The sequence below is a fragment of the Ictalurus punctatus genome, chromosome 13 (assembly GCF_001660625.3).
Source record: "Ictalurus punctatus breed USDA103 chromosome 13, Coco_2.0, whole genome shotgun sequence".
Taxonomy (NCBI): Eukaryota; Metazoa; Chordata; class Actinopteri; order Siluriformes; family Ictaluridae; genus Ictalurus; species Ictalurus punctatus.
The window spans coordinates 20913328-20932566 of NC_030428.2; the positions used below are offsets into that span (position 1 = coordinate 20913328).

General features: G+C 37.4%; 1 protein-coding gene across 1 annotated transcript; it reads right to left on the reverse strand.

Moving 5' to 3' along the window:
• Nucleotides 1–1871: 1871 nt before the first annotated feature.
• ldb3b (LIM domain binding 3b) lies at nucleotides 1872–19239 on the reverse strand. The gene is made up of 10 exons (XM_017484507.2): nucleotides 19211–19239; nucleotides 18772–18990; nucleotides 12375–12526; nucleotides 9735–9810; nucleotides 7615–7637; nucleotides 5500–5700; nucleotides 4506–4535; nucleotides 2640–2806; nucleotides 2468–2504; nucleotides 1872–2366 (listed from the first exon to the last, which is right to left on the reverse strand). Exons 2-10 carry the CDS (start codon nucleotides 18865–18867, stop codon nucleotides 2270–2272), a joined length of 879 nt encoding a protein of 292 aa, XP_017339996.1. The 5' UTR covers nucleotides 18868–18990; nucleotides 19211–19239; the 3' UTR covers nucleotides 1872–2269.

Sequence of the window (19239 nt, forward strand, 5' to 3'; positions counted from 1 at the left end):
CATCTCGTGGACAGAAAAAATACATTTTCTTTTGACAGAAAATGTATTTTGAGAACACAGCCTAGAAAAATTCCTGTATACATTTTCCCTCATTTTCTGCCACCTTCATGACTATGTATTTCTACAGCACAATCTGCAAATGTTTACATCCTTTGTTTCAAAGGTGACGGCATTACATTCAAGTTCAAAACAAAATGGATTGGGGGGAGGGATGTCAAACTGATCACAGTAATATTATTATTGTTATAATATTATATCAAAACTGACTCATTCTGTACAGTGAGGTCTAGTTGCAGTACTGGCATCCTGGGCATGTTCAGTAATGATACTGCCTCTCTTACTTCATTTATATTTGCCTTTAATCCTTTCCCCTGTCCCTTATAAGTAGACAACAAAAGCTAAATACATATAATTTACGCTTAGAGTTTACTTTTCTATTATAGCTATTGCATTACAACTTTCCGTTCAACTCAACCCTCATGAAATATTGCGTTATTCTATGATATCTTTGTGGACTTTAAAAGGTAAAACGTTTATTTGTTTGTTTTTAATAGGATCTGCAGGTGTAGGAGTCATGCATTATGGCCAATAGGATTCGTCCAAATTGATCACGTGACGTAGAAGTCACTAACAATGATTACAATTACACCGCTTGTCTTATATAGATATGAGTCTTAAAGCCCGGAAATTAGTTAGCATTTTTGCAGTTCCAGTTCCATCGTCCCAAAGTCACTTGAACAGGTTTTTGATTAAATGCCTGAAATAAGGTCTGTGGTTAAGACAAGCTCAGGATATTTTCACGTTTTATTCTACGACATAAAATACATCAGTAATACCCAACTCATGATTTTGTTACACTTTTAAGTGTCTTGAAAAAGGCGGTTGCTAACAAGTGGCTAAATGGGCCTACAGAGATTTTCTGGGAAATTAAACATCATCACGCCGAATAGGAAAACTTGTTGTGTTTATACTCTCACTCTTGTAAACTATCCCAACTCAAACTTTCCAACTTGTAGATTTATCAATCTATAGTAGGGATAGGGAAATGAAGCCTCATAAAGCACTGAGGCTTTCCTCTTGACTGCACTGTGCAAAGATTCAAAGCTTCGAGAGTGTCGAAAACAGCGCCATCTGATGGTTAGTAAAATTACAGCAGCCAAAAGACTGTGGAAGAAGCTACGTCTATATGAAGCAGCCACTACACACACACTTCATAGATAGTTTCAATGTTATGTGCACAAATAAAAGCCCAACACGCGTATGTGCGTGCGTGCGTGCGTGCGTGCGTGCGTGTGTGTGTGTGTGTGTGTGTGTGTGTGTGTGTTGAATTTCTGCCTCTGCTAAATTTATTTACCCATTAAAGTGTGGCAATAAATTCCAGTATGAACTAATATAATATAGAATTATGTAATAGAAGAATAATGTACACATATAACCACTAAGCCACCGTGCCCCCTGTGTTATGTCACAATAATTTATGTTAGATTTGGAGGTTTGGAGATTTGAAGTTTGATCTCTGTGCCCATGAGTATGGACACGATACACAAGAGAGTTCAAGTTGGAATTAATTTCTACATTCTAGCTATTGCAGACTTTATAAATATACATGTATATTAGAAACATTTATATTTCTTATTTCTATTTTAAAAAATTCCTATACAGTATGTAACACCTAGAACGAAGGAATACTGTATTTCTTAAATCCTATATGTCTTCCAGCTCTTAGAGTTCTTTTCTTCATTTCTATGGGGTTTTGAGGTGAAAATATATATATTTTTAATCCGTTAGTGATCGTTTGTGACATTATTCTCCAGTGACACATAGGCACGTTGCCAAAACTGAAATGAAGCAGTTAAAACTTGTTCTGTTGGTTTGGATAAAAGAATAAGGTTTTTATTCACATTAATAACAGTACATTCAATTAATGTTTGCAGGACGTATGGTGGTGCAATGCATAGTATACATGGATTTAAGTTTCTCTAAGATTTTGTCTTTGTACATCAATAAAGAATTTTAATTTAGAATAAACACACAGAAGAACAAGAAAAGAAAAGTAATATATTATCTTATTGGCAGGAAAACACTTGAAACTTACATGACATATGACCACATAGCAGCAAGGGGAGCAATTTATCCTAAATATAAATCTATTGCAATAACTCATAAAGCCATCACTACTATACTCTTCACTTTTACCCTCTTTTTTTCTCTTCCACCTTTCCTTCGCCTTCTTGTTGTTGCTGTCCTGTTCCTTTGCTTTCGGAAGTTTTTACTCTTGGACGTTCAGGATCTGTGCAGACAGGCCATGGTGCCAGTTTTTCAGTTTGGCAAATCGTGGGCCTTTGACTTCTGATTCAAACTTCTCCCTGTAAAGAGTGGAATGGAGTATAAAAGAAGAATATTATTGTCTTGTCCTCATGTAATTAAGCTGAGACATAATACAGATAGCAAAAACAATATTAGACACCTTGATTTCCTAAGAGCGTCCTCATCTGGATCTTGCACTGTAAGCAAAGAAAGACAAATGAGTCTCTAAGCCTGGAATGATTCAGCATATAAATGTTCCCAAAGTAACCTTGAAATTGCACTCATACTGTATAATGATGGCAAGACTGTGAGGGAAAACAGACAGAACTTACTGTATTCGGTCCCTGTGATGTGCGCGAGGATACGGAAAGACTTGGACTGCAGGTTGGCAGCACGGTGAGCCCAGTCAGAAAGCTCGTTCTCTTTATCATCTGACTTTATGACAGCCTGGTATACTGGAGAGGCGCTGTCCACCAGAGGATCTTTGACAAGGAGTGAACTGTTTCCAGAAGACAAAGAGAACAGACAGTGAAAACAGAGATGAAATCAGATGTACAAAGGCAAATGAGTTATTACAATTTTAATGGAGATTTGAGAATTGAGAGTTATGACTAAGGCCTGGTTTATACTTTGGTGTTGATACATATTCCAGCTGCGTAACCTGAAAATGTTGTGATGAGACCGTTCTTCTGTGGGTTTAATCCCGGGATTCAGAGTAATATTGTGTACAATAAAAAATTTTAACAATAGTGTGTGAAAGGAAATTCTCTTATATCATGTACTCTCATATTTTGAACTGTATTAAGACACCTTGGATACGGGGAATACTGGGTTGTAGTTTCTGTTTGTGTGTCTCTGTGCTATTAAATACCTATGATGAATGTATATATTTAATTACCTCTTTGAATAAGCTGATCAACTGCCATCCCTTCTTATAGCTGCCACATATATTTTCTGTCTCTTGAAAAGACTTATTTTCATAGTGTGCTGTGTGTTTTTGTTTTGTCTATCTGGCTGGCCCCTGCACCAGTAGAAACCGTACACGCACTGCTGTTATCGATGTGTATAAATACTTCTGCCCTGCATTAATAAAGTGGGATGATGTGTGAGCATGCATGAAGTCAGTGTGTGTACATCGCTATCAAAACACATCCTCATGCTAGTTCATTTCCACAGGGACTAAGAATACCATCGATAAAGTTTTGTGAAACCCAGTCGTTTTATATTATTGTCTTTTATTAAAGAATATGAAAAATAAATATGGTGAACTAAAATAAAACCATAAATTAAGACAAATAAAACTACTATTCAATTATGACAAAAGAAATGTTGCCCTATAAAGAAGGATAGATCGGGGGAAAGGATTTTTAAAGTCCTGCATAAAGTTTTTTTTTTTTACGTTGTTGAAAAATGGATTAATAAATCAGTTCCATTTGCCATGGCATCCACTTTTAATGCAGTTTTAAAAGAATTTTAAAATGGCACTTAGGTACAGAGTAGATTTTTTTTTCTCCTCTATTTTCACACACACCATTTTCTTTTCATTTGTGGTCTAGAGCAGTGGTTTTCAAAGTGGGGGCCGCCAGGGGGCGCCGGGGGGCCTCAACAAATTGGTGTGAAAATATAAATAAATGTATATTTTCTGTTTCTCACTGTCAGACAACCACACACACACACACGCGCGCACACACACACACACACACACACACACACACACACACACACACACACAATCAATTCCTAATGTAATGTAATGTAAAGATGTAAGATGTAATTATTAATAATAAAAAAAAGAGGGATATATTCGGAAGTCTGTATTTTTAATGTATTTTAAAGACATCTTGCAAAAGGGGGGCCTCGGTCAAATTTTAATGCCATTTGGGGGGCCTTGCCCTGGAAAAGTTTGGGAACCCCTGGTCTAGAGCACCTATCATGACACATTAGATGTTACATTACATCAGGGCTCAGATGTACAGTACTCAGAACATTCCTTAGTATTTATAGTCCAAATAGGAGAGTGAACCCACTAAAAATATACTGCAGACATTTTTTGCTTAGTTCATTATTCATGAGTGTATAATTAAATGATCAAGGATATAATATATAACATGGGTTTTGCAACCAAACATTGTGAATGATGAAAGCACATTAGGGGATGAGAACACACTGAGTGTATGAGGTGAACTGTGACTACTCACCCCAGTGGAGATCCAGCAGCATCTTCACCACTGATTATCACGAGATGAGCCAGAATGGACAGGAGGGATATGGGGCCATGGACAAGAATGTTGGGGCAATGATGAGGTATAACGTGAGGTTGAGTGATTGACAGGTTGAGTGGTTGATTGTTGATGAGTGAAAAAGAAAGGAGGAAGACGAAAGATGAGGTTGACAGACATGACACACGACAGCCTGACGCCTAATCCACTTTACTCTCTTGTAAATACATAGGCCTTCTCTTGTAACATTACAGCTGAAAAGAACCAATAACTCCCCCTAGTGCCCATATGAAGGAAAATATTTGCATCTCAGGTTGGGTTTGCTAGGCTTAAAATTATAAAAGTATAATAGTGCCAAATGTCCTCAAAGCAAAATGGCATGATGAATTACATAAATAATGTGTTGAAATACAACCTACGAATAATGAAGATGGTATTTTAACAACTGAATATTTTGGAAGTGTATTTTAGGAAGGTGAATATGTGTGCATTGATTTTTGAATGCTGGGATTTTGTTTTCAATCGAAATATACAAACCCACTGAATTGCAGAGGAAACTACTTCAAGCACTGTTATTGCTGTGTTTTTTTTTTTTCCAATTTGTGTCAAAATTGCTGGGCAGAAAAATTCAAGTACTGTCATTGCGATATATTTTTATTCCATTTATGTAATTCAACATGCCATTTTGCCTTGAGCACATTTGGCATTATTATACTTCCATATTAATAGATAAAATAATCAGGCTTGTCCATGAAACTTAATCAAATTCCCAAAACTACTAAATTATTTTTCATTAATTTAGTTACATTTTCTGCCCCTAATTCACAAATGGTTGGTGGACTAATATCCCATGTATAATAACCTGACTAAACACAACAATGAGAAGCACTTTTGGGTGCAGTTTTTACATGTGTTTTTGTATACGTTACACATCTGAGTACTAGGGATTGAAAGTGCTACTGAGAGAACTTGCCTCAGATCGCTGCCTCTTGCATGAGCCTGGCCAGCGATGGCGTCCATGATGGCATCCTGTGAGTACATGCTGATGGGAGTGTTGTATTGAGCATGGATGATGGTGGCTTTGCCTCCCGGGCCCTTTACCTCAATAGGCTTGTGAGTGGATAGAGCAGAGTCCTTCAGTGCAGTAGGGTTGAAGCTGGGAACATATTCTTGGCTGTCGGAGAACATGTGAGTAATTGTTAGAGGAGAGAGCATTATTACAGGGCAGTTATCACCAGTCCTGGCGCTCATAGTAGGGTTCAGTTCGGTGATTTGCAGGCTTTAATGCAACTACAAAACATGCTGATTAACTGGTGAGGTCAATCAGGTGTCTTAGAGCAGGAAAATCACCAACAAGTGCTCAACCATGGCTCTCTAAGACTGGAATTGATGACTCCTTTTGTAAGGATGAAGTGACCAAGTTCATATGAAGTGACCAATATTAATATATATATATATATATATATATATATATATATATATATATATATATATATATATATATAGAGAGAGAGAGAGAGAGAGAGAGAGAGAGAGAGAGAGAGAGAGAGAGAGTTCTGAAACTAGTTATGAAACCAACTCTTTACCTAACATGATCTTTACAGGCAGTCTGCCATGGCAAGGTTAAAAAGTAAATTGAAAGACCTTTGAATATATTTATAGTTTCTTATTATTGGGGTGTCAGAGTAGGTTATAGCCAGAAAAAAAAACAACAGTTGGGCCAAAACATGGAGTCAAGTTATTATTTGAATCAGACTACTGAGTATAATCAACTACTGAGATTTGTTGTTAGCAAACCAACATACAATTCTTGTAATTGATATAAATTAGAACGGAAAGGTCTACAAAAATTATGGTGAATTTCTGATTACTTGTACTGTGGTTCAACATTAATTATGAGTCAAATGAACTCACCGTACATTTTATTAGGAACACCTGTACACCTAAACATTCATGCAATAATCTAATTGATACATAAAATCATGCAGGTACAGGCCAGCAGCTTTGGGTAATATTCACGTCAACCATCAGAATGGGGAAAAATGTGATCTCAGTAATTTTGACTGTGACATGATTGCTGGTGCCAGACAGGCTGGTTTGAGTATTTCTATAACTCCTGAGCTCCTGGGATTTTCACGCACAGCGGCCTCTAGAGTTTACTCAGAATGGTGCAATTAAGAAAAAACATCCAGTGAGGGGGTTGTTCCGCAGACGGAAATGCCTTGTTGATGAGATAGGCCAATGGAGAATGGCCAGACTGGTTCCAGCTGACAGAAAGGCTACAGTAATTCAGATAACCACTCTGTAAAATTGTGGTGCCAACAGCATGAATCCAAGCGGGGACCCAACCTACCTCGTATCAACAGTCCAGGCTGGTGGAGGTGGTATAATGCCTGTTAATACGAATCAAGCATCGCTTGAATGTTACAGTCTATCAAAATATTGTTGCTGACCATGTGTATACATTCATGGCTACAGTTTACCCATCTTCTAACAGCTACTTCATGATAATGCACCACATCACAAAGCAAAAGTCATCTCTAACTGGTTTCATGAACATGCCAATCAGTTCAGTGTTCTTCAGTGGCCTTCCCAGTCATTAGATCTGAATCCATTAGAACGTCTTTGGGATGTGGTAGAATGGGAGACTAGCAGCATGAAAGTGCAGCTGAAACATCTGCAGGAATTGTGTGATGCAAACAATCATATCAACATGGACCAGAATCTCAAACAAATGTTTCCAACATCTTGTGGAATCCATGCGATGAAGAATTGAGGCTGTTTTGAGAGCAATGGGAGGCCGGTATAAGCATAGTGTTCCTAATAAAGTGTCCATTCTTTCAGTGTTTGATACTAAAGATGGGGCAACTTACATGCAAGATTCTACCTCAAATAATCAAGCCTCTATTAAAAGTCTAGTAGTTTCTCTCCAGTGTTTAGATTTCTCATAAAAGATTGATCTTGTTATTTGTGATTAAAATAAGTAACAAGCAACCTACAACCAAATTGTTCAAGAAACATGCTTGTGAACACACAAACACACTCTCACAGACACATTCAATTTTCTGCACTCAAGAATTTTACTGACTTGGCAGCTGTGTTGGCAATGACCTGGAGTAACATATAAAAATTAGACATAGACAGGGAGAAACAGAGGAATCAGTGTTACCTTTGCTGTAACAATAATGCCACATAATAATTTCTTCTAGATAAAAACAAGTTCACCAAGGACCAAACAAATGTTATTCCGGTCTTTTTCTGTTTCTAGAAAAAGAGCAACAGTAATCTGACCACACATGACAACCCATATGTATTCAAATAGCTTTTTCCCAGGTCACATGATGAACATATTGCTTATTATTGGTGTACGTGTCTCATACGAGAGACATTCCAGTTTGCTAATGGGTACAGAATGATTGACTGCAACAGAAGTTCCTGTTCCTGCAACTTAGCCAAAGAACAGGAACACTGAGATGTAAGCCTTCTGCTAAAAACAAGCCACGTTTACATATAAATAATCATATATTCAAATCACATAGAATATTGTGACCACAAAAAAAATTTCACACTCTGTGTAAAAAAAAAAGAGAAAAGGATATGAACAGTGATTTCATATTGATTTATCAGTATTAACTGCATGAGTATCAGAGCTTTAAATAGTCCTGATTATGTCAAACATTAAGCATGAACCAATGAACAAATATAAACCTGAGATTAAAAAAGTGCAATGTGAAACGGGTATGTAAGATAAACTGTAAGATTTCCAGTCGTGTGCCCTGCAAATAAAACAGATATATGACAGGATAAGTGCAGTTATTTGGGATATGGTGTTACACGAGCTGTGGTATTCTGGGTTCATTAAAAAAGCTTGTCGGTAGGTCACACCTCTATTAAGTCATGATGAGAACATCCCTCATGGCACAGTGCTCAACTCTGTGCCAGGCTTGGGACACAACACATGAATGTGCCCTCATGTTCTAGGACTGTCCAGAATTAGAAAAAAACCTTTGCACCAATAACAAAGGGGAGAGACATTGTATCTGAAAATAGATGGACATCTGTCTGCTTCTATGCTTGTGAGACCTTTATCAGCTGCAGTTTCACCAAACACATCTCTGCACTTGTAGCACATCATTACAAAAGTAAACACTTTGAGAGACAGAGTTTGTAAATGGAGAAAAGGATCCACTAGGACTTGTTCAGAATCCAGTCACGAGGAAAATTAAGAGGACCAGGTGGGCAAAATGTGCCTGTGAGATCACATGTAATGTTCCAAAGCAAGTAAGAGAATGTTCTGAGTATTGCTTTTCAGTAACGTCACACAACCACCTCCCCAGTGCTCTGCTATTTGAATGTTATCAAATTTAATAAGGTTAATCAAGACCAGTGAGAAAATAATGTAACCAGTAGCCTTGCAAAGTGTAACTACCCCTGGAATGGCGTTACATCAAAGGCACTATGTGTGGCCATCCAGAGAGTCATTGCAAAATACACGCCAACAGGACAGTTACATCTCTGGTTGAGAATTATTTTTACCCCATACGCAGGAGAAAAAAGTATGCAGAGACAGGTGTTTAACTCGTTGCAACATATTTTTCTTCTTTGGAGCTGATACCTGAATGTTTGTTATGAGCAGAGTTTTCCAGAGGGATTTTTTTTTTTTAAATCAAGCAAATGTCTAACGTTAACATTTTCTGTCACGATTAATAAATTATTAACCCAATATGAACGAAGAGTACAATAGACAAAAGATTTGATTAAGCTAGCTGAATGAGAGAATAGCTGATGAAGCGACAGGACAGAAAACTCTGAAAGATCAGCCAGTTAGAAAGAAGTATTCCTCAATGGTTCTTTGTGTAGTTGAGGGAAATATGGTAGGATTCTTCTAGAGGAACAAACCAAAGAAAAACTTTATTTTTTAAAGTGTGTATGGGCTTGTTTCAGACCTTATTGTATTAACAGTAAGGCGCTTTAGAGGGAGCCTGCACTCAAATGAAAAACCTGATTAGATTTAAAGCATATTGCAGATTTTCATTTCAACCACTAGATTTTCCAAGCTGGAGAGCTCACATGGCTTATTAAGTAGATAACATTGCTTATTAAGTAGCATAGATCTGAAGCCATTGCTGTATTCCCTTTGAAAAGGCAGCAAAAGATGCCACCTAAAACTCACTGTTGAGAGAAGGAGAGTGGTAGGAATAATATTACCTTCTGGTGAGGAATAACTGGCATGGGCGAGTCCATTCTTGGCGTAGCTGTGGGCACAGGGGCTGGACGTCTTGATCTGATGGGTCCAAAACAATTAAATCAGTCATTAATGACACCCTGTGTTTTAAGTAAGGAATAAAACACGAATGCTGTTATTAGGATGGTGTGATTATTTTCTAATAAATGTACATTCTGAAGTGCTACCCAACCCCCCCCCCCCAACCCCCCCCCCCCCCCCCCCCCCATACCACAGCAATTTGCAGAATCTTTTGTATTCTAACAATCCTTTATTTAATAAAGAACGACACACTATACATTTGATCCGTTTATAGTTACATTTTAATGATGTGGAATATCCATGAAACAAATTAGTTCCTGTTATGACTTGTGTTATGATGTATAAATAGTTGTTAATAAGACAAGTTAATAAGACAAGAAAAACAGCTTAAGCTACCAAGAAACTGCAAAGCCTTTTCTGCCTATAGCAGAAAACATAGTTACAGCCTTATCTCTGACTATTACAAAGCATGCATACTGGAGACTTCTTCCAAAAATGCTAAATACACACCTCCTCACAGAAAATTTCACCACATCACATATGTTTTTAAAAACATCCAGTATAAAAGTCCCTGTGTAAGTTTCTACTATAGAAAATATAACATATTTGATTGAGTGCATTGATATAAATCTTGCAACTGGAACTAGTGTCAGAGCTACTCTTATAGAAAATATACACCTTCTGACCAATCAGAATCAAGCATTCAAGAGCGCAGTGGTATTAAGAAACTGACCAATTTGTTTTCACTGCAAAAATATCTGTAATTGAATAGTAAAAATTTATTTATCTGTTGGATATATTTAAGGTAATGGTTGCTCGTAGTCATTGACTGCGTCTGCACAGCCATATAATAGACTGAATGAGAAAGGTACAAGCCTCCACCATGTAACCTTGAACACACAAAGAAACACAGACATAAGCTTTATGTAAGCACAGGACTAAGGATTTACACATAGTCTGTGACAAAAACAAGCAATTTCATGGATAAGGTTCACAGCTCACCATGTACTTGATTTTTTAACAGGGAATGAAGTCTGCCGAGGCAGTGATTGCCTTTCTTTCTTTTTTTTTTTTCTTTTTTTTATTTATTTATTTATTTTTTTACAGATTTCCTTTCAGGTGGTGGTCATAAGTGTAGTCCAGAGTGGGCTATTGTGATTGTTGCTATTGTGAATGAACTGGGTAGGTCAGGAGTGTCGTGGTAAAAGTGTTTTATTAACACATTTAACATTCACAATAGCATTGTGACTATTTTGACCTGTCTCCATAATACGAACATAATAATTAGACCAGAGGAGCGGTTTATTCTTGCCTCTCATGGCTCTTGCTGATCTGTCATTTGCTGCTATTTAACTCCAACTAAGGACAGATCATGATCTTTTGAAAGTAGAAGGTCAGATTAATAAACCGATAGATGGATGGATGGATGGATGGATGGATGGATGGATGGATGGATGGATTTTTGTTTCATGCAGTATTGGATGTTAATGTGTATTTGGTAATATTGTACTCTAAAATATTTTGTGTTTGTTGTAATACATCATCAAGGATTAAATAATGAAAAAGAAATAAACTAACAGCTCTAGTATATCCCTCTCTTCCTATGGTCCTTTGGTCAGAGAAAATAAAGAAACATAAGAAATAGGCAGACTGGATTTGTGAGGAATGGACAAGGCTTTTTAAAAATGAATCTTGCTATAAAACTCTCAACCTGAAATGCCTTAGGACGACATTGTCCCTGTTTGGCTTGCCAAAATGCAATAAACCTGAGTTTGCTTCATTAAAATATCTTTTATGGTCTTCATGGTCTAATGTGAACACACAAGATTTATGAAAATGCTTACAGTCATGTCCTGGCTCTTTCAGTATGGGCTCATGTTCTTAAGGTCAGTCGTAACGTTCAGACCACGTGCTCAACCAAAGGACAAGAAATATGTTTATGGAAATGTAAAAAGTTGGAGAACTCTGAGAAAATGGGCTGGATTATTAGTAGTGAAAATGAGAGAGAGAGAGAGAGAGAGGGGGGGGGGGGGGATTGATAGAAGATTAATGCATGACTAATGAAAACTACTCAATGAAATGCTACAGATGCTTTGACATCCCTCCCTGTTTCTGTCAAAGGGAATGCATACATTGATGAGATTTTCATCACTAAGGAAAACTCTGCAAAAATAGTTAGACGGTCTTATAGTGATTAGCATCTGTATTTAAACAAGCATTCGCTTTTACTTCATCTCATGCTGTTACATTGTCATGCTTAATCTTCATTAGTGGAAACTGACTATGTGTCTCTACCTTGATTAAAAAACTGAAAAAGCTGCATTTAGGAATTATATCAAGTTGACAGGGCACATGTGTGCCTTGTTTTTGTGCCAGGTCATCTGTGTCTGTGTTCATTCCCTAGATGGGAGGTGTTTAACTGCAGAATGCTTGCATCCACTCAGCAGAACAAAGTAATCAAAATGAAGGTGGATATGATGGATTACTGGTGTCCCTGTTGAACAGCTACAGTAAAAAATAGGGTCACCAAGTGTGTGTGTGTGTGTTTGTGTGTGTTTGTGTGTGTGTGTTTTAATATTTACTTTTGCATGCTGAGGCTCAGTTTGATAGTGGCTAATTTGATCTTGTTCTGGGCCTCCAGGTGGGTCATGCCTTCAGTGCTGACCCCATCAATGGCTGTGATGATGTCACCTTGGGCCAGGTTTCCATTGGCTGCCTTGCTGCCCGGTGTGATCTGTGGACAAACACACATTTAAAAAGGAATTTGACACTATTTCCAATGGAGTATCTGAGAACAAGGGAGCATTTCTTAGTTTCATGTCCATTTCAAATCCATCAGTACACAAAATATCATTTCGAGCTGCTGTGCAATTTCTGCCATTGCCATTACAATTTTGTAACTTTTTATTATGATAAAAGGTTTGGCATTTCTTACACCCTTGCTGTAATCGTTTTCAAATGTTCAGTATCAAACAGAGAGCGAAACACCATCCGGCTGTGAGGTGGTAGCTTGGCTAACAGGCACCTCATTAAAATGTTAAAAATAAACAGTGCAGTCCCACCTGCTGCCGCTACTCAACACACACCCAGAGGTAACCCAGTTGCAAGCGACCACCAAAAACATTGATATAAATTTCCTGATTAAGAAACATTCACACTTTTTTACACTTTATCTGATCATACGAATTTTAATTTTAAATCAAAAATTACAGTTCATAGTAGTGCACTACAAGCCTGAGGCCTCAGGTTGAGCCTTATTTATCAAGTGGCATACAAATGGACTGATTCATAAAGAGTTTTCAGAGGTATTTTCACAAGAAATCTGATGTGATTCATGAAAGTTGGGAAAAACGTTAGCTTCCTATGGAAGCTCTTGATTGTGTACATTTACATATAAGCAGACTTACTAATGTGAAATTGAATTAGCATCATTTACTTCAGTTTTATATACAGACTACACTATCAAGTTTAAATTGCTTATTTATATATATATATTACATGACATTTTAATGAAAATATTTCATATTAAAGAAAAAAGGCTATCAAATACAAATCCATACATTAAGACAAATAAGACTAGTTAATCAGTTGGGACAAAAGACCACTCTATAAAAGAAGGCAGAGTTATTTTGTAGCCCTGTTAGCTGATACTTTGCAGTGGCTGAACTACAGTGCTGGAAGATTTGGCACACAAGATTCAAGTGACAATCAGCTTTGCTGAGAGCTTCAACACTCTTCAAAGAGAATGCTAAGTGCTTGACTTCCATAAAATGGTGTATATCTCCAATATGCAGGATCATTCATCAATAGGATAAGAGATACACTGAAACCATAATTATTGCTTAAAGGGAATAGGTGCAGACTGATCCTTCATTAAAACTTCTATCATGCAGGCCATTTGAAGGGTCCATGACACATGGCATAAAAAGTACATCTATGTTCTTTGGACAAATAACGTAGCAATGCTGAATGATGGGCACTGTCCAAAATTCCTCCATAGTGCTTGCAGCAGGATACATAAATATTCCTCTCAGAATAAAATCTAAAGCTGTACAGCTCAGGGCTTATTAGTATAAATCTTCTTTTGAGATGCAGCATATTGGATTGGGCACTCTGTGTAGAACATGATCACATATATGCCTAGGTCATGCCTTCTCATGCCTTTTATAATGAAACGCAGCGCCTTGCATTGGGATACGTTTTGCATCATGAGCTATTTTAATTGTTCACCATAGACATACACTGATCAGCCATAACTTTAAAACCACCTGCCTAGTATTGCATAGGTCCCCCTTGTGCTGCCAAAACATCTCTGAGCCATTAAAGCATGGACTCCACAAGACCTCTGAAGATGTTTTATACCCTGTAAGTTGTGAGGTTGGGCCTCCATGGATCGAACTTGTTTTTCCAGCACATTCCACAGGTGCTTTGATTGAGATCTGGAGAATTTGGAGGCCAAGTCAACACCTCGAACTGAACAATTTTTGCAGCGTGTCAGAGCGCATTATCCTGTTGAATGAGGCAACTGCCATATGGGAATACCATTGCCATGAAGTGGTGTACTTGGTCTACAACAATATTTAGGTAGCTGGTACGTGTCAAAATAACATCCACATGAATGCTGGGGCCAAAGGCTTCCCAGCAGAAAATTCCCAGCAGAAAAACCTTCTTGCCTCATCCCCATGTAAGCAACGGACATGCACCCAGACATCCACATGATGCAAAAGAAAACGCGATTCATCAGACCAGGCCACCTTCTTCCATTGTGCCAAGCTCCAGTTCTGATGCTCACGTGCCCATTTTTCCTGCTTCCAACACATCAACTATGAGAACTGACTGTTCACTTGCTGCCTAATATATCCCGACCCCTTGACAGGTGCCAATGCAGCGAGATAATCGATGTTAATCACATCACCTATCAGTGCTTCTAATGTTATGGCTGATCGGTGTATGTATTACTAAAGTAATTCATAAGTGTTTAGAGTGTTAAATGGAATATGTAATCAGCTGCACTTTTTGTTCAGTGCATATATATACACACACGAAGGTGCCAATGTAGTTTGTGTTTCTGTGTGCATGTGTTGAAATTGCACTTTTAGGCTTGTATGTCAGTGCATAGCACATCTGTTATATCTGCTATGATTTATTATGCCCTCCATATATTCTCCTAAGAACACAGTCCAAATAAATATGAACACTTTGCATACCTTCAATTTTATTGTGCTATTTATTTCTTTAAGAAGATATTTCATAATAACACTTTACAAACAGCTGCTGAAACAGTTTCTTAAAACATCCAGTAGTTCCTATCATTGCTGTGAAAGTTAAAGTTTCGTTTCTTGAAGTAATTTCTCGTCTCATTTTGCCTGAAAAAATGTATTTACACATCACCAGCCAAGAGAAAATGTGCCAGTCTGAATTCAGTCTTGCTGTAGCTATTTTGAAGAGGATCACCAGTCTATTGTCCTGTACAAACTATTGTCTATGTGCCATTCATATTTATGCTAAATTCTTTGTTGGTCTCTATCACTGCTTAAGTCAAGTCATTTTTATAAATGCAGTGGTGGCTTGGCGGGGGACAGTGGCGGCTTGGCGGTTAAGGCTCTGGATTACTGATTGGAAGATCAGGGGTTCCAGCCCCAGCACTGCCAGGCTCTGGGTTACTGATCAGAAGGTCAGCCCTTCAGCAAGGCCCTTAACTCTCTCTGCAGTCCAGGGGCACTGTAACATTGCTGACCCTGTGCTCTGACCCCAGCTTCCTGACATGCTGGAGTATGTGACAAAAAGAATTTCACCGTGCTGTAATGTATATGTGACCAACAAAGACTCCCCAGTTATCATTATAATTTTTATAAATAAAATCAAAAAGTGACAAATGACAACTATGTCAAAATACACACACTTCACTAAGAACTTTTATTTAGTTGGACAATTTGTAATAGTTTTGAGATGGAGCCATTTGGCACTTTTTAATTAAAAGTGGATAATAGTACAACAACCAAAAAAACAGTAGTAATACATTTGAACAAAAGTAAAATAGTAAAACAGAAAGCAGATGTTTCTGACATTTAGAAAGGTCACTTCTCTACAGCAAATTTATTTGTAAGCCAATTGTACATGCGTTATTTTTCTGTTCTGAAAATATCTGAAAAGACCTGAAAGGGTCTTTTTCATACAATTGTATTACATCATCATAACCACTTTTCATGTGCCTGCATACAGAAATGACTTACAAGTAGGACAGTCTGCTGCAGAGACTTCTTGTCTGGAGTCCACTTGGAATCGGTGTTCAGGACAAAATAAATGAATAAATCTGGAATTATGCAAAAAGTCTACTCTCAGGTTTCTACAACCCCAATTCCAAAAAAGTTGGGACACTGTGTAAAATGTAGATAAAAACAGAATGCAGTGATTTGCAAATCTCATAAACCCATGTTATTCACAATAGAACATAGAAAACATATCAAATGTTTAAACTGAGGAAATAGACCATTTTAAGGAAAAAATAATGCTGAATGGTATATACAGGTTTTTGAGCAACATATGCTTCCATCCAGATTCCATCCCATCTTTACTTCTGAAATACTCTGCCTCTCTAAGATACTCTTTTTATACCCAATCATGTTACTGACCTGTTGCTAATTAACCTCCAGCTGTTTCTTTTTAGTAAGACTTACTTTTCCAGCCTTTTGTTGCCCCGTCCCAACTTTTTTGAGACGTCTTACGACTATCAAATTCAAAATGCCCTTATTTTTGTTTTAAAATGGTACATTTCCTCAGTTTATACATTTGATATGTATTCTATGCTCTATTGTGAATAACATATGGGTTTATGAGATTTGCAAATCATTGCATTCTGTTTTTATTTACATTTTACACAGCCCCCCAACTTTTTTGGAATTGGGGTTGTACAATAACAGGTAATATGCCCCGAACCCTAACTGACTAAGCTAAAAAGTGATAGCTAGTATAATATAATATATGGCAAGTGCATTACATTTTTATATATATATATATATATATATATATATATATATATATATATATATATATATATATATATATGAGTATATAAAAATGAAGAAATATATCATCATGTATCACATCATGTTTGCACCCACGACAAAGAGTTTAAAAGTTATTGGGCAACGTTTTGACTGAGATGTGGTGTTCAGTCCTTGTAAAAGATTTTATTCAAGTCTGGTTAGCACATTTATTTCCTCTTGATGTTTAACCGCGTAATAACTGCATGTGGTGCAAGCCTTGGCCCATGTGTAGTGCAGCAGGTGGAATTCAGAGCGAGTAAAGTAGCATGTGCTATAGTTATAGTATCAATGTACACCACTATTAAACATACATTCCAAATGAAAACTTTTTGTTTTGGACCATTCACTAGGATGAACCTACTTGTCTGCCAACCAACTACAAATAATAATAATAAAAAAGCCTGGAAACGTCTTTTTGCTTGTTCTTTTCACTAACTCCTCAATCCAGCAGGCTAATGACTTTGCCTGGATTTACAGATAAAACATCTTATTATGCCCCTTATTATGTAAATAGAATTCAATATGATTCCACTGGCACTGTGCTCAGAAGCCCCAAACTGCACAATAATATGTGCACTCCATATATTATAGATATTTAATGTTAAATTAAAAAAAGCTAGTATATCAAAAGTCATCTGTATGTATACTTGTTACAGTGTACATATTTGCAAGTATTAGAATACTATTAATGCTAATACTCATTAGAATTTTAGAGTATATTTCAAAACTTCTCTCTTCAAGTATACTTGTAGTAAACTAAGATAAACTTGTAGTATACTTCAACAAACTTTTCTTTTTGGTAAGGGATACTGTAATTCACCTGTCATGTCCACACAGCCTATAAATCCAGGAGGAGGGGAAACACACCTCACAGCCCCTGCTGGATTGAATGACGTAGCGTGATATTGTTTAGCATGTACACTGTTCAGAATGTCTTTCATGACGTGTGTCCTTTTCACACTGGCACGCAGAGTAATTACGCAAGCTTACATCTACCTCCCATTACTTCATATATTACTTCATTTCTTCCTCATGTTGGCCCTATCAAGCTCATAACACTGCATGCTAAAAAAGCCTTCTGTATTAGTGTCGGTATCTGATTTCCCGGAAAATGGCAGCTATGTTAGCAGTTACCAGCCCTGAGCTAAAACAAGGTCCGTCATGTGTGATTAATGAGGTCTGAAACGTCTTTCTGTGAAACATAGCATTAATTCACAGAAAAGTCTCCAGAGCATCAGAGAGAAAATATACTTCTACCTAACTAACCTAAATATGGAGAAGGAGTCATTCCGTATTCAGGTGTTTTAGAGACAATAGTTTTGTTTGTGCTGCTAAAATCAGTTGCACAGGATCACAAAGCTTCTTGTGACGATTAAGCAGATTTTCTGTAAGCAAATAACAGCTGGCAGTTGAACAAAGCATGTGTAATCTGGCCAGACAAGCTGATAAAACACAGGGCCCTAAAGGATCATAAAAGCACAAACCAAATACAGTGTCTAAGCTTCGGTTTTCTCCTCAGCTAGCCAAAGCTACACTTGCACAAATCCATTTTGTCAACCTCACCTGACATAGACTATTCATAGAGCTTTAACTCTATGGTGCTTCTCACTGCTTTTAGACCCAACACTGGAAAAATAATGTCAAGTTGGACTATGTGAGTAAGGATGAACAGCTGCAGTGCATAGTTATGTAATCCTGCCCTATGTACAGTATATGTCGCCACATGTCTGGTTGCATATTAAAATCAGTGCAACATATGAACGATAGAATGTAGGATTTTGACATCATGATAGATGAAAATTAGGTTTGGTTATTCTTTTTAAATGGTTGTTAATTTGAATGGATGTCATAAACATGGCTTAATAAACTGTCAGATAATTAAATTATCAAGAATTTTTTTTTTTGCATTTTATATATGAAATGTCTTTCTTACCCTTGAGATTGTAAGGGGCATGTTGAAGTCTTTGCCTCCCTGCAGTCTGAAGCCCCATGGTGCAGGTCCACACAGAGTTACTGTGTAATTGCTCATTTTGTGGGAGAGTTTAGATGGAAAGCCTCGCCTTGGGACAAGTAATTCCTATGTCTTCCCTTGTTAGTTCTCCACCCTGCAGTCAGGACAAACACCCGGGGACGGGCAGGCAATGAGGAGCCTCTACAACACAATAACAACAATGCAGGAATGAGTAGGGCAACACATAGCTAGTCAAGAAACATCTGTACAGACAGGACACAACCCAGAACCCAGAACTCAGAACCCAGAACCCATTTCTTCTTAAAGTAGAGCAAACTCTGATTTTAACAGCACTTTTGACTATATGATCAAAATAAGTGAGAAAAAAACTGTTGTAAAGCAGAAAGAGCAGAGATCTTGCCTGTATGGATGGCCTGGACAGACAGCCTA